The 16,216-nt window shown below is 31.1% G+C and overlaps 1 protein-coding gene across 5 annotated transcripts in view; it reads left to right on the plus strand.

Moving 5' to 3' along the window:
* Positions 1 to 16,216, plus strand: part of LOC128997779 (calcium/calmodulin-dependent protein kinase type 1-like) — a 148,807-nt gene that overhangs the window by 116,288 nt on the left and 16,303 nt on the right. For all 5 annotated transcript variants that reach the window (XR_008491142.1, XM_054423465.1, XM_054423464.1 and 2 more), the window contains 5 exons: positions 1,760 to 1,834; positions 7,520 to 7,658; positions 10,034 to 10,157; positions 14,745 to 14,885; positions 15,798 to 15,924. Coding sequence is in view for 4 of the 5 variants with exons in the window: in XM_054423465.1 (XP_054279440.1) it covers positions 1,760 to 1,834; positions 7,520 to 7,658; positions 10,034 to 10,157; positions 14,745 to 14,885; positions 15,798 to 15,924 (606 nt within the window). In the remaining variant the exon portion in view is untranslated. The remainder of the gene's footprint in view (positions 1 to 1,759; positions 1,835 to 7,519; positions 7,659 to 10,033; positions 10,158 to 14,744; positions 14,886 to 15,797; positions 15,925 to 16,216) is intronic.

Raw genomic sequence — 16,216 nt, forward strand, 5'->3', positions numbered from 1 at the left:
TTCAAGGTTAAAATAGGCTGCAAACCTTTGTTTACAAAGAAAAAAGGTTAGAGAACGTATATTTTAGGTAAAATTCTTATTTGGGAAGAGGGGAATGTAATTTAAAAAGAAAGGGAGGGTAGATAAATGTCTCAATTGGAAGTTTTATTATAAAGGGATACAATTAATGCCTTTTTGAATCAAGACCAAAATCCTACCTTGATAAGATGTGCTTACTGCATAACCTGCCAGAGGAAACGTGAAACGTGTGTGCTATAGGAGGAATCCAATGTTTAAATTAATGTTAAACAAATCTATTTTCTCTATTACGTCTAAAATATCAACTTTCAAAAAGTTTTCTTCATACCTAATTGTTATATAATCCAAAACAACCAACCGTTATGCTCTTTTCATTTCCAATTATATGAAGCAAGGGCATTGCATATATCTGCACACATCAGGGGCAAAATAATTTAACTGTACTTTACAAAATAAGCAAAGATTGAAAAAAATCTGAATTGTGTCATTATTAATATCTTTTGTTCAACTGCACTAATAATTTAAAAACTAAATGTCATTATCTTGAATATCCCAATCAAAAGAATCAGCCGTTACCGTGGTTGATCAATGGGGATGAAGCCTCTTTTGAGTCCTCAAGAATCATCAGGCGAGTGACCAATTGCAGTTATTGTTTACAAGTGCTAACTGTTTCAGAAAGCTTGAATTTTAAATGTAAAAGTGACTGATTGCCATTTACAGTTTAGTAAAATAATCATCTGGGTTTGAAAGGAATCGTTAGATAAACTTTCTTTAAGGACTTAAAAAAAGCTTCACACTGTCAAAGCACTTGCAATAGCTTTTGAATTTTGAGGTAGAGTATAACAAATTTTAATTTTCTGACAATACTATTTATCTACAAGATGATAAAAAAATTATATTGTATGTTCCAAATGTTTGTGGATTAGAAGATAAATTGTGCGCCAAAATATATGTGTCATTTTTTAATGTTTACCATCAAAATAAAATAAATTGGTAGGAAAGGTTTCAACGGTTAATAGGTTGCATGGAAACTATCTTTAACTGGGAATCGCTGTTTAATCAATTTTATCCATAATTCAAGGAGAGAAAAATGAAGTAAGTAGTGTTGTTTAAATGTTTTCCAACTAGCATGATGAACTTAAGATCTAGGAATGAGTTTGCTTTTTATGCAGTGTTGTTTTTGTGTTTAAAATTATTCATAGAATTTGAATTCAGTGAATGTATTTGTTAGATCTTTTCCCAATACAAGCTTTTACATTAATTATTTTTACTGCATTTATACCAAAATATTTCACAGCACATTGCATAATCTATTAAAATCATAAAGGATTTTAGAATCTTTCAAACTGAACTCTTAATTGCTTTTGCACCCAAATATTTTTCACATTGTTTATGCCATAATTTATTTAATTGGTTTAACTGCTTTATATTCATTCAATTGGTAACTAAATAAATCTAAAGCAGGACATATTTATTAGACATTTTATGGATTGTCTTCACTAAAGATTGCTCTTATGTTCATTTATTTAAAGTAAAGTATTTTATTTTTAAATTTTCAGATCAAAGATTTAATAATATAAAATACACAATGTAAATAATTTAAGTTAGATTCTTCAAGGAATTCAGTTAATTTTGTGTAAATAGTTTGTTTACCTAAAGTGAATTTAACATCACTTTTTTATTTCTCTACAAAGTATTTGTATATAAGATATAATTTATTGATGTGATATTTTTTTTCCAGGCTTACCCACCCAAACATAGTCCAGCTTCTAGAAACATTCGAGGATAAACACAAAGTCTACTTAATTATGGAATTGTAAGTTGAAAATTTACTGAATGTGTAATTTTGTTAAATTATGTTATTAACCTTTAAGCCTCGAAGGCCGATGTACCAGCCATTAAAAATAACCTAACAAAATTTTCCCTTGAACAAAAACAGCTGAAAACTTTCCTAGGGATATCAGTGTCAGAGTGGTAGACTGTTAGATTTGATAAAACAAAACCGGGTTTGGACATTGTCTCATTGGCCTGGAGACCAGGTCATGTGTAAAACTCAAAGACTGGAAAATGGCCGATAATTATGATAATAATGACTATGATAACCAGAAGGATGATTTCTTTGTGAATTCTAGATCTGATCAGACATCTTGATCTTGCTACTTTCTACTTATCCTTACAGTGTGTGTGTGTGTGTGTGTGTGCGTGTGTGTGTGTGTATGTTGAGTCGGACCACTCATCTCAGAGAGAGATGAGCAGACACCAAGAGATTGTTGAGATTTAAGCAGACACCAATTCGAAAACCACTTGGGTTCATGGTGACTCCAAAAGGACATTTCCACCCAAAACTCTGACTCAACATTTGTTATGAAAAATAATATAGTGCAATAATAGGAATATAGATTATTAATTTTTCAAGGATTATATGTTTTTTCACACTATGGCACAAGAACATCTTTCTTAGCCCTGATCCAGCAAATGGATTTTTTAAATAATTACCAAAGACCAACAGTCTTTGAAACAATGCTGTATTATTCAAAGCAAGAGCTGTCAATCAAGTAGGCCTACCAATTAGCAGAAGGATAGAAAATGCATAAATCATACGACATGAGAATGCAATTGCAAACTAATGTCTTTGAGTTCATTAGTGCCATTCTTGACATTGCTTATTATATTAACAATTTACTCTTCAAGTGATGATTCACATTTATTCATGCTTCATTTGTAATTTCGGCTCTCAATTGTAATGTTACGTACTATGCCATCTGGGGTTGACACGTGTAGTATAACTTTGTTGAGAAACTGAACCAACTTGTGGGGCACATTGACATAGCTTTGCAACAGCAGTTATGTTAACAGCTGTTCAAATTCAATACATAATCAACAGTATTATATAATAAAAACAACAACTGCACAAAAAAACAACAACAATTATTATTGGTGATATCTGTGTGTTTGTTATAAGTGAAAGAAAAAAAACTACCGGGCCAATTTGATTGAAGTTTTGTAGATAGAACAAAAACCCAGCAACACATAGGTCTATTTATTTCTACCTATGTGTTAACCCAGAAACTACACCTCCGTAGACATCTAACATAATGAGCTTTTGGAATACATGTGTAGTACAACCTCACTAACTCGACAATTTTTGGACCAAGAGGTTGTCGAGTTTGGGGGTTTCGAGCTATCCAGAACATTTATATTTTTAATGGGTTTTAATAAATAAATACATATTAGACTAATGTTTACATATAAACGCACAAATGATTATTTTTACATATTGAGTTAACAATGTCGAATATTCAACAATTGAAACTAAATGTTCTGAAAAAGTTGCTTGAAAAGTCAAACACAGTAAGACAAAGCCAGCTAGACATGCGTCCTGTAGCTGTTGACTGTCGAGTTACCGGGTGTCGAGTTAGTGAGGTTTTACTGTGTCAACAAAATTAAAACAACTAAGTTTACTTTTCCACTTTAAATTTACTTTGTTTAAGATAAGGTGTGATTTTTTTACTGTTTCACAGCTATAACAGAATTAAACCATATAGGATTTCTTCATAGAACTACAGTGCATAGAAGCTGAGTTGGTGCAGTTGTTTCTATGGCCAATGGAAAATGTGTAACTGTCTCCAACAGTAGATTTAAAGAACCACTTTATTCTCTTATGCATCCTGAACCCACTGTGAAACAAAAATAAAACAACTAGTTATACATGTATATAAACACATTTTAAATATTGGGATATGGCCCAGTTTTAAGAACTGAATATACAAAATAAATTACCTTCTTTGCCTGATTTTTTGATTATGTTCAATACTATACAATATGCATATTATGTGATGGTAAAAAGGCCTCTTCAAGAACTGAAGCACACAAGTTAATTTATTTTTAAATATTTTTGTAATATTTGTCTGGAATTATAGTGTATTCTTGTGATTATTCACACAATTCAAAGAATATGTACATTTATAGCTATAGTGAACTGTCTCAGTGAACAAAATAATCAGAAACTCTTTATAAAACAGAACAAGTTTTAAAGAAAAAAACTGTGATTTTGTACTAAGGTAAATTAAACGCTTCTAATAGTAAACTATCCAAACCAATGAAAGTCAAGTTAACATCACAGTAATGGAAGCCATATTTTACACGTCCAAGACCCTATATCCTAAGATTCTATATATGGGCTGTTTCTATATAACTCTCTTAGTTTTCTCATCATTTTCTATTCAACCACCAGACTATATTTTTCAAATAGAATAAATTTTATTTTAATGTCACAAGTTTTGAAAGTTTGAATTGAACATTCACATTCCAGGAAAAAGTCCCTCACTCATAACAATCGGCCTGTAGTGCCTTTAATTGCTTGTATAGGTAAAGTTAAAAAAATATGTTTAAAAAATAAATTGCAACACACAATAAACAATCATAATTTCTTTATCAAACTACATATTTAGTTAAGTAAACTTATTCAAACAAATGCATTTTGGTTAAATAAAAATTCTACAATAGGAAATAATATTATACCAAACCCTAACCTTTTAAAATCCATAACGTTTTGGACACTTGTAAAACATAGCTTGAACAAACCTAGGTAATCATCTAATTTAATTTTTAATTAATTCCTTGTATTAATAATAAAACATCCATCAATCAAAACTTTTACAAATGAGTTTTAAATTAATTAATGGATATTTTATCTGTGAGATTTTTACTAAATAAATAGGGAAAGGGTAGATGAAAATCAATAGATCCAATTTTTAAATGTACTTTTTGTGTAATTCATATTACATTTTCAATAATTCCTGGAAACCTCCCACTCTCCGGGTCTAACTCTCCCATTCCCTTTCCTAAAGCACACCTGTGATATTTCCCATTGGCTGAAATGAGCAATTCTTACTGTAAATCTGAACTTTCCTGAAATCATTTTTGAAACTTATTACAAATGTGTTTTTGAAGAGCTTAAACTAAAAACTACCACATCAAAACATAATGTAGAATTTAATTTAAATACCAAGAAGTACCAAACAGTTTACATGACTTTGTACATGAGATATGGTTTTAGTTGTCATAGACTCCATGGGTGTTTGTAACCAGTAAGTCAATTCTTTAAGGCAAAAAGAAAATACCATTCAAATATGAGTGCATATTTTAAGCTGAACATAAATTTGAAGATAGAATGGAGTGAAATAACCGTTTTAACTGGTCACCGACTAAGTTAATATTTTTCTTTAGCTATTACCAATTACCATTCATTTAAAACACCATGATCAAGGACAGCTGCGTCCAATTTCTAACAATGTGTCACAAATTGTATGTAAAAAAGCTACTCAACCAGCTCTTATAATGAAAACTCTATAAGAATATGGCACCCAAAACTATTTGCAGGTATGAAGCTCAATAACATGGAAATTGCAGCTCAGTGAAAACATAACAAACATGGTTTAGATTAGTATAGAACATTTTCAAAGCAGCATAGTTCTTATGTACAAGGCTGTTTTAACACAAGAGGTTTTAGGTTTGTTGGGGACGCAAAGAAGAGAATAATTCTCCCACAAGTTAGGTGGAGAGGGGCACAATTATCTCACGCCCCATAGCACATCACATGAAAAATGCAGGCCTGCCTTAGAACAGCAGATAATTCAATTCAATTCAAATTAACTTTATTCATCAAGTAACACATTTCTATTATTCAAATAAAGTAACACATTCAATTAAACATTAGGAATATATACATGAATAGTGTCACATTTCTTAAACAATAAAGTTATAATAAAATATACATGCTTATTGTAGATAAGGGAAAATTTTTAAAAGAACAAAGAACCGACAGAAAAATATATAGTATAAATAAAGTTAAAACATAAAATTTGATTTAGTAAATTACAGTTCATTAATCATTAAATGATAAAAATGAATGAATAGCCCTGCTAATGAAAAATATCTTAAGTTTGTTCTTAAATTTTTTTGACAAAAAAATAGTAGTAGTATAGTCATTTCTGCCTGTATGTCCTTCGGAAGTTTGTTAAAGAATTTTGTAATCGCATATTGGGGTTTCTTTTCAAAATGGTGCAATTTATGAGGACTTAATTCTAAGCTGCCTCGATTTCTTGTAAGATAATCATGTTTCTTTCCAAACCAGCTCTATTTCATGAAATCTGTTTTTAACTGATACTGTACCACTGTTTCAGACACATACATACCGAAAACTGTACTTATATTTTCTGATTTAAACTTTTTCTTACCAGAAGTTCTAGGTGGGAGGTTGTAAATTATTCTTATAGCTTTTTTTGCATTCTAATATGTATTTTAAGTTGCCCTTATTGGTTGAGCCATAAAGGGAAAATCCCACTGAAATAACTGAATGTATGTATGAAAAGTAAACTACATTTAAAGTTTCTCTTTCGCAATACATAATCTAATTAAGGCATATAATCCGGAAGAAATTTTTGAAAGCAGTTTTTCATCATGACAGTTCCAATTTAGTCTTTTATCTATTACTAATCCTAAAAATTTAGTACTATCCTTAACTCAATGGTTTTAATATTAAATTCAACAATCGGTCGAGGTCGATTTCTGGTTGGTTGAGTTTGAAAATTTATAATTCTTGTTTTCTCCACATTGAGATTCAGATTTTGGGAGTTAAACAAATTATTTAAAACGCATATGTCTGATTTTGCTTTGCTTTCTAACCCTTCATTTGTTGGGGCTGCGATTTTCAAATTGGTATCATCAGCATACAAGCAGAGTTTACTTAAATTACTGAGTTGCGGAAAATCTCTTAAATAAATAGGTAATAAATAAAAGAGGGCCCAGAATGGATCCCTGCGAAACCCCATATTTTAAGTCAGTGGTGAAAGATTGATATGGAATTTTATAGTTTTCATGGTTATGATAAATGATTTCAACAACCTGTTTTCTGTGAGAGATATAAGATCTAAAAAGATTTAAAGCAATCCCCTCTATACCCAAGGTACTAAGCCTTGAAATTAATATATCATGTGATATTGAATCATATGCTTTTTGCAGATCTAAGAACAAACCCGCTACCTTAAATTTACCATCTAAACTATCAATGACCGATTCAATAAAATCAGTGGCAGCAGTTATATGTGACTTACCACTACGAAACCCATGTTAAATGTTGTTAAACAGGTTGTTATTTAAAAAAAATTACCAATTGATTATAAATTACTTCTTCATAATTCTTAGATATAGAGGGTAACAAAGCTATAGGTCGATAATTTTACACCATTTGCCTGTCCCCCTTTATAAAAAGTGGTTTTAATTTTGAATAAAAGGTACAAAACCTTAGTACCAAAATTTTTCCAACTCTTGACACTCATATTTGCTTCAGCAACTTAATTTAAAAAAATAACTCAAATAAATAATTTTTATAATTGATTTTATTAAGCAGAAAGATAAGTGTTATTTGCAGAGTAAGCTCGACATCAGAATCAAATTGATTTGAACAAACAATGTGTACAATAATTTCTGTCTGTTTCAGAGTCACTGGAGGAGAGTTGTTTGACAGAATTGTTGAAAAAGGATCTTACACTGAAAAGGATGCCTCGGACCTCATCAGACAAGTCTTAGAAGCAGTAGATTATATGCATGAGCAAGGCGTAGTTCATAGGGATTTAAAGGTTAGTAAAAAAATTGACTAGAGAGTTGCATATGTTTTTAATCTAATTAAGACATATAATCTGGAGGACATTTTTAATCAGCTGCTATTGGATTATGTGTTGTATTGGAGAGTTGCCAAGTTAGTATTTAGCATTTATTGAACATCGTTTATTACTGTACAGTAGCATTAACATTAGTTACTAAATGATATTACCTATTTCAAATCACCATCAGGTATCAGGATGTTTCCCTCAAACCGATGCAGACCACATTCACACAAGCTGAGGGGGTGGGAAAGCTGTATTTCTGCTGCGTTAGCAATTTACCTTTATTGATCATTCTATCGTCTAAGTATACATTTTATTTGCAGTTTTATAAAAGCTAAATATTTTTAATTGCCATATTGAAAATTTTTTTATAAAATAATTCACCACACAACACATACAAAAATTCCATATTTAAATTAAAAATAAATTGAAATACTATGGAATAAGCTATACCACATAGGATAACAATTTGTTAACCACCTTCCCAGTAAATATTAGAAATGATGAAAAGAGTAAGAATTTAATAAATTAACTAAAAGATTAATTAGTGGAAAAAGCTTTATACCCTATTCCCTGGAAGAGTACTTTTCCACATCCCTACTTAGTTTCTGTTATAATTAATTTCATTTTGTAAAAATTTTCATTCACTAGCTCTTAGATTTGTATGGTAAATATGATCTAAGACATACCTACAGTGTGTAAATATTATTTTAAGATAAATTAGTTATTTGACACCATTCAGTATACAATGCTGTACTTTATGAATGTGGAAATTCAATTTGATAACTTGAATGTAGGAATATGGTATGTGTGAAAAAGAGTATATTTACATTGCCTCTTTCCACACTACAAATTATAACGTTAGTACAAAACATGTCCTAAAATCTTATCAAATTCCATCTAGGTGATTCATTAAGTAAATTAATAGCACTAACATTCTCCGAGAAAATTAAAAAATTACAGTTCATAGTTTATTTAAAAAATAATATTCAGCCCAACTAACTCCCAGCTTTGCTAGAAGTGAATATTATCCAAATAGGATTTGAGAGTCGAGTCAAAAGTAAGATCGGAAGTGTAGCTAGGTGTGAGTGACAGGAAGTGGTGCCCTTTACATCTCATCCCTAGCTTCCACTCCCACTCACACCTTCCCCACCCCTCTCCCTTCTCGCCACAACACTTCATCCCGCTACACCCTGTTTACTGTAACAACAACTTGTAAGGCTCTCTTCGTCAATGAGTTTTCTTAGTTGTCATTGGTAGTCCAGTATCTTTCTCGCTTTAATAAACACGTTTTAGTGTTTTAGAATATCACATTTTAATCTTGTGAGCTTGAATAAAACTTAAACATTCCACTTACAAACTCAAAGTAGCATATATATCACTAGCAGTAGCATATATATCACTAGCAGTAGCATATATATCACTAGCAGTAGCATATATATCACTAGCAGTAGCATATTTATCACTGTGGAAAGATTTGAAACATTTTATTAATTTGGAATCTGTATCATTAATATAATACTAAACTTGCATATTTATGGATTTTGTCCTCTATTAACTAAAATACATTGTTGGCTCAGGTTTAATGTTTTTACACATATCTAAAAATAATTAAATACATTCCATCCTTTCTATAAAAAAACAAAAAAAAAAGCTGGACATTTTTCGCCACTTAATGAGAATTTTTCAAGTATGAACTTCAAGTACGTTCAAGTATTACTTTAAAAACTTACGTGGCCAGCTTGTAGTGTGAGACTCCAGCTAAAGCTAACTATTTACTACAAAACCTCCTCTACTCAGTTGGATACAGACCTGGAATTGTTTGTTACAATACTTCTGTTAAAAGGTTTTTTTTTACTGACATACACAGATTACAATACATGTAAATTACTCTCATAAACTTTAAATAATTTAGTTACAACATTTTAATTACTTTGTTAACAGAGATCACAATGGATTACATTTTAGGAGAATAATATTTGATATTATATAACATAGAATCAGTGTGAGTGTTTTTCTTTTTATTTTGCCATCTTCCGGTAGTGTCCTTTTCCACTTTTTCATACCTCTCAAAGACAACTAAGCTTACAAATCAAATGTCAAACACTGCAAATATACAAAATTATATATTTATATAATTAAATACAAAATTATATTCAACAACTTTATGGCCAACATGTGAATTGAGCAATGCTTACACAGTATCTAGTGTCTAATACAAGTTAAACTTAGGCTAACACAGTTAATTCAATTTTTTTTGGAGCGGAGAACATCCATGATTATTGTCAACAAATTCTGATACCAGTTTCGCATGAGTACCATCTTTATTAATTCATGAATTTTTCCAGCCTGAAAACCTTCTTTATTATAGTCCTGATGAAGATAGCAAAATAATGATTAGCGACTTTGGACTTTCTAAAATGGAAGACTCTGGAATAATGGCAACTGCTTGTGGAACTCCTGGCTATGTTGGTAAGTGAAGTTTTCCAAGTTTATTTCTTATATGAAGCCGAAATAGTAGTTAATCAACACAAATGGACCTCTGTCAGAAGACCTTGGAGTGAAATACTAATTTCTAGTGTCTCCAGATGAATGAAATCCCAGTCATCTTATAATAAACTACTGATCTTGGAAAGGTGTAATTATTTTTAAATGTCAATACTGAGAAGATTACTGAGTAACTAAACTAATAAGCTATTGGCTGGTTAAACTAAATGTTGAACCATATGATTTTAATTTTTTTTTCATGAGCTAATTTTCTCGTAAACATATGTTATAATAAAAGTTGGTTGATTTTTAATCAGTATATTTTAGTCTAAGTAGTTTTAAATTTTACTTCAGTTTTTCTTAGTTTACAATTCAATTGAGTATGTCTTTTGACAGTTTAATATCTTTCTTAGGTTGATGATTAAGCTACAAATCAATGTGTGTTTATTTATTATCCTAAAATCACAAATGTAATTTTAACTCTAGTTTCTAAGCTAGTTAGTAATACAGTGACAAGATTGACAATGTGTTAAGCATGTAGGAGATCACATTTCCCCACCACAGTCAAGTCCCCCCTGCATCACCCTTTGAAACATTGTAGAGGGGGCTTAAAATACTCGTCATAGGTTGCTAAGCATTTGAATAAATTGACTTGAAACCAGTGTAAGAAACATAGATTGGGTTCTGCTAAACAATTACACGAGAGGAGGCAATTATGTAAAGGATTGGGATTTATTGGAGACCTTCTTGGTATTATTTATTTAATTCTCGTTTCATTAGTGGTATGTCATCTCAAAAGCTAATGAAACATTTATATTGACCAATGACCATCCCTTAGCTATATTATGATTCTAAGAACACCACAATCCAAAGAGAAATCTGTCTTGCGTTATGTGTCTCCTCTCAGGTCAATGAGTTTTACTCAGAAAAGGTTGATTGCACTGTTGAGTCAAACTAAATCAATCGAATATCAATATTGTCTTTCAACATGACGCATCATTATTATTACACTACTCTTACTTGTTATTAAAAACTTGTCAATAAAAAAAAATATTTTACATTACTAGTATTTTATTAAATCAACACCTATTTCAAACTTTACAAAATTTCTCAATAGTCACTTTTCAGCAACGCATTTTCCCAGCATCTTTTAGCAGATTACTGTAAAAGCACTTTGCTAAGTTTCGAGATCGGGTATATTACTAGGTAACTACAGGAGTACTAGTAGGGGGGTTGTTTGGTGGCTTGTTGTTGCTGTTGTTTTTTCCAGTCCTATGATCCAGTTGTTAACCCACGATGATGGTATAAAACATCTTAACCTGTCAACCCAGCTGGAGGAGCGAGCTGGTCTAGTGGTTAAAGCGTGTGACTTCGCTCTCTGAGATCCCGGGTTCAAATCCAACCAAATCACCAATGGATTTGATCCAAGTGATAATGCCACAACCCCTTGGTCTAGCCTGAAGTAAAGTGAAAAAAATCTCAAGCTCGTTCCATAAAAAAATTGTCAACTCAGCCACAAGGAATATTTCTACTAAAGATTTTTTATATTGCCCTCTTTTCCATCTGAACTATACCTGGACTCAAAGATACTTCACATCATCTTTCATCACCTCAATTGTTATCAAACAATTACGTAGTTCTGTAAGCGCTTAGGTCTTTTCATTGCTTCCAACAATAGACCTGTCAGTGTCAATATCCTTTGTTTGGTCCAATAACTCTTTCAGGCTAACATAGTCTGAAGTATGGAATTCCATTGTTTAGCAGTTACCTTTTGTAATTATTATTTGAATCATATTAATTTCTACAAAAGCTAAGTTTTCATATTTTATTTTTATCTCCTGCTTCAAATCTGAGTTAGCTTTGGACGTATAATTTAATTTGATCGACAAAGAGTGATGGGAAAGACTAACAATGGTTTTTTGCCAATTCCAGGTATTGTGCTTTTTAATTTGTTGTAAAACGTGTAGCCAGTCCAATCATTGGCATCAATAAAGAGTGGCTCTCTTCTAAATTAAACAGTTATATGGTTTTATTCATCAACGTTAGGCTGATGTGAAAACCTTATGGTTGGAGTATAGTTTATTAATTTAATATTACTCTATTCAAAATCACAATTACTCTTTTCAGAATGGGTGTTTTTTTAGGGATTTAAATAAATTGTTTTCTAAACTTTAATAGAAAATAAATTAATTTGTAGAAGAATGAATATAGGCTACTATTGTTTGAAGTTCATTGTTTGTGATTCTTATTTCTTAGGTAAACAAACCTTTTATTTAAAATGTATGAAAAAATATACGGTAACTAAATTGTTACCAACACATCCAAAGAGTGGTGGATTATGGTACTTAAGTCCCAGAGATTTCAGTTGTTAAAATCCTCCTCTACTCATTTTAAACTTGAACATTTTTGACGCTGGTAGAGGCTTGCAGATGGAAATTTAAATTTTTATAACTTTTTCAGCGAAGATTTTGTTGTAATTTTAAACAAGGTTGTAACGATTTCTGAGTGTTATCTAACTAAACGTATTTCCTTATAGCTCGCTACACAATAGAATCCATTTCAGTATGCGTTTTGACATTTGACATTTTATCAGTTTCAAGATTCAAAACTTCTGTTTTTGGCCATCGCCAACTTGCATATATCTGTAAATGTTCCAGTCAGAACATACAATAGATTTTTACCAGTGAACCGTATTCTTGATTTTGAATATCCATCGAAACATTAACCCATCTGAGAATATGACGGGTAAACCTTTGACTTTGAGCCACATTTACGGTCTTGAGCATATGATGGATGTAGTTGTCGAACCACATTTTCCACTTTAAACATACAATGGATTTCTGTCAGACCGACTTTGCTGTTGCTATAGTTTTGGCTTATATTATTTCTGAGAATTGAATCCATAATACGAGTACATCCACTATCGCCTTTAGATCTAAAGTTTGTTAACTCGATTCTGAGAAGATTTGATTCTGGGCCTGGCTGTAATTTGGGATTGGGCTACTATTCAATTATGTGTTTGAGCAACATATGGTGAAATAATAAGACCAAGGTTTGGACTGCTCTTTTCAAACTATTTTTTAAATACCCAGCGTTAAAAACACAAAACTGCAATGCATAAAAATAGTTTCTTAACCATTATAGCTTGTACGTTTTTCTTTATTAGTTTATTATTCTTTAGAGTGAGAATGGTATTCCATCTTACTTTTTTTTACCAGGATTGTGATTTAAGGTTCTGAAAACAACTATTATCTCAATTCCAATAAACAATTCTGTAAAACACCATAGGTGGTTTAAAAGATACAAATACCAACTGATAGTTTTGGCCCATTTTATTTAGTTAATATACTGTATTATTGGTAACCATAAATTTCCTGTTATATTTCAGACTTTGTAGAAAACTGTGGATAATAGTAAGTTACTGTTTGTGGTTTTAAGTTACATTGTTTTGGATGGTAAATGAATAACAAGCGATTCACGTATTACAAGTGTAGTCAAACATTTTGTTATAAATTATTATATGATGTAAAGAAATTATAAGAAAACTTTTCTAACTGTTCTTTTCATAAGTTAGAAGTTTTTGTAACAAAACTAACTCAATTTTATGTTGTTTTATGTGAGCCAGTTAAGTTTTTATTACTAATAAACAGAACTATTACTATGTCATTGATTCTTTAAAATTGAATTCAACATTTGGGAAATAATGACTGCACTTTTTTAAGTACTTGAATCCACCCCAGCTGTTCTTTTAGTTTTTTATAAATTATTTTAGCTGTAGAATCAGCTGATTCTAGTCAGTATGAATTTATTCATCTTATCTTTACATTACATTACGAAGCATTCAAATTATTTTGAATCAATCTCTTAACTGTTATATAAACATGAAATTTTAAAAACAGATTGTTCAAAGTAATACGATGTACCACAATGTTAAAGGAAGAGTACAATAGCGCCAATCACTCGTTCAACCTAAAGTACTGACTAATGAGTGTACATAGTCTTCCATTATTCTCTGTTAAAAAATACTTCAAGTAAAACTCTATGCTCTCTGTGCTAAATTTGGTTGTTTCAAGAATTTGTTTTAGATAATGATTGTGTTTTTCTTTTACTAACATAAACTATAATGCTATGTGAATTGTATATTTTTATTGCTTTTTGCTACAGCAACTAATGTTTTAAAGTTGTGAATATTTACATGATTGTAATTGAACAATTATATTTATTTATTAGTGTAGTTTTAACAATAACCCAGTTAATAAAGATGGAGTAGTATAGTTTATAACTAATACACTGTGTAATATGAAGAAAATAATATTTCTTGTTAAAATCTTTATACTTTTTATGTATAAAACTATTCATCTATATTTAGCAATAATTTTGTTTCACTAGCAATATAACAAAAATAAATTATTCATACTAATTTTATAAGAGCAATGTTTTTGTCTTAACCCACCATCACATCTTGTTCTCGTCTACACAACAGATAGTTTTTACCTGTCTTTGACTTAGCCAATACATAACTTTCATTTATGTTATTAGTATATTGAAACCACCAATTTGTTTTGTTTTTAGCTCCAGAAGTATTAGCTCAGAAGCCGTATGGCAAAGCCGTGGATGTTTGGAGTATAGGAGTGATTTCCTACATTCTACTCTGTGGTTACCCTCCTTTCTACGATGAAAATGATGCCAACCTTTTTGCACAAATATTGAAAGGTTTGAGTTATTTTTAGGTGTTAAAAAACATATATTTATTTTAAATAGATAACATACAATTTTGAGACAACAGAAGGAATGGACACTCTCAGGACCTTAATCTCAAGATAGACAAACCAGTGTATTTTTTCACAGTTTGGAAGAACATATCTTCCCTAAAATCAATTTTTATGTTAAAGTTTGAATATTTTTTGGCTGTATTTTTGTTGACTGAAATGTGGAATTATCTTTAAAAACCTTAGATACCTTTTTGTCCCTACAATAATCTGTCTAGTACCTTACACAACATGTTGAATTTTAATTTAGTTTTCCACTGGTACAGAGGAAAATTTCTTATGAGACAACCGTGCTCTTTCAGCTATTGTATGTTGTGCCCAAAATATACTTGTGATGAACAAGCAAGAGCCCAAGCAGTGAACACTGTGTGGATATTCCTATCGCACAGGGCACAGGGTCTTTTTCCACTGTGAGCGTTGTAGAACGTGAGGGAGAGGGGGGCGATGTTGGACTTTGCCCTAGACACTAGTGACTAGCGCTAGACACCAATTAAATGTACCATAGAGTGTTTACTTTGTACCTTACTTGTATGTAGTTTTTTTTTAATTGGGAGCCATGGCCGCTACTGTGTCCTCCCCCCTGGCTGGGGCTCATGGATAAAGGGTGAAGCAGTGACTCCAAGGTTTAGCATTCAGAAAGACACACACATTTTGTAAACATCTTCTAAAAATTCATAAGTTTAAGCAAAACTAAATTTATGTGTTAATGGAAAGAATAGTTAATTTGATTTATTACTTTTTCTGTTGTCTATGGTATGTTATAAATTAAAGTTTATGCGGTATAATTATCTGTATTTATTTGCATAAAATAAATTACATAAAAAGCTATTGTATAACATATAAATGCTAATTACAGGAGAGTTTGAGTTTGATTCGCCTTATTGGGATGACATTAGTGACTCAGCAAAGGACTTTATCCGCCAGCTCATGTGTGTGGACGTGGACAAAAGATTCACCTGCCGTCAAGCCCTTGCTCATCCATGGTACGTTTATTGGAGACTCCTACATTACCTAATTAACTATACAAGAGACATCTATATTCACAAAACCAAATCTGTATGTCTCTATATCTTTACTACTTTACCAAACTGACCATCCTAAATAAATTCTATCTCAATAGAGAACAATTTTCGTCATCCGATTTCAGTAAAAATGTGGAGAACCACTCATTGGTGTTGATAAGCATATTTGATAGTTTTTAATCCTCATAGACAAACTTAACACAGCAGACTAATATTTGGAATGAAATAGTATTTCCGAAGAATTGTTGTTTTT

The sequence above is a fragment of the Macrosteles quadrilineatus genome, unplaced genomic scaffold (assembly GCF_028750875.1).
Source record: "Macrosteles quadrilineatus isolate MER2022 unplaced genomic scaffold, UCM_ALF_1.0 Scaffold_7__1_contigs__length_78375512, whole genome shotgun sequence".
In the NCBI taxonomy this organism is placed as follows: Eukaryota; Metazoa; Arthropoda; class Insecta; order Hemiptera; family Cicadellidae; genus Macrosteles; species Macrosteles quadrilineatus.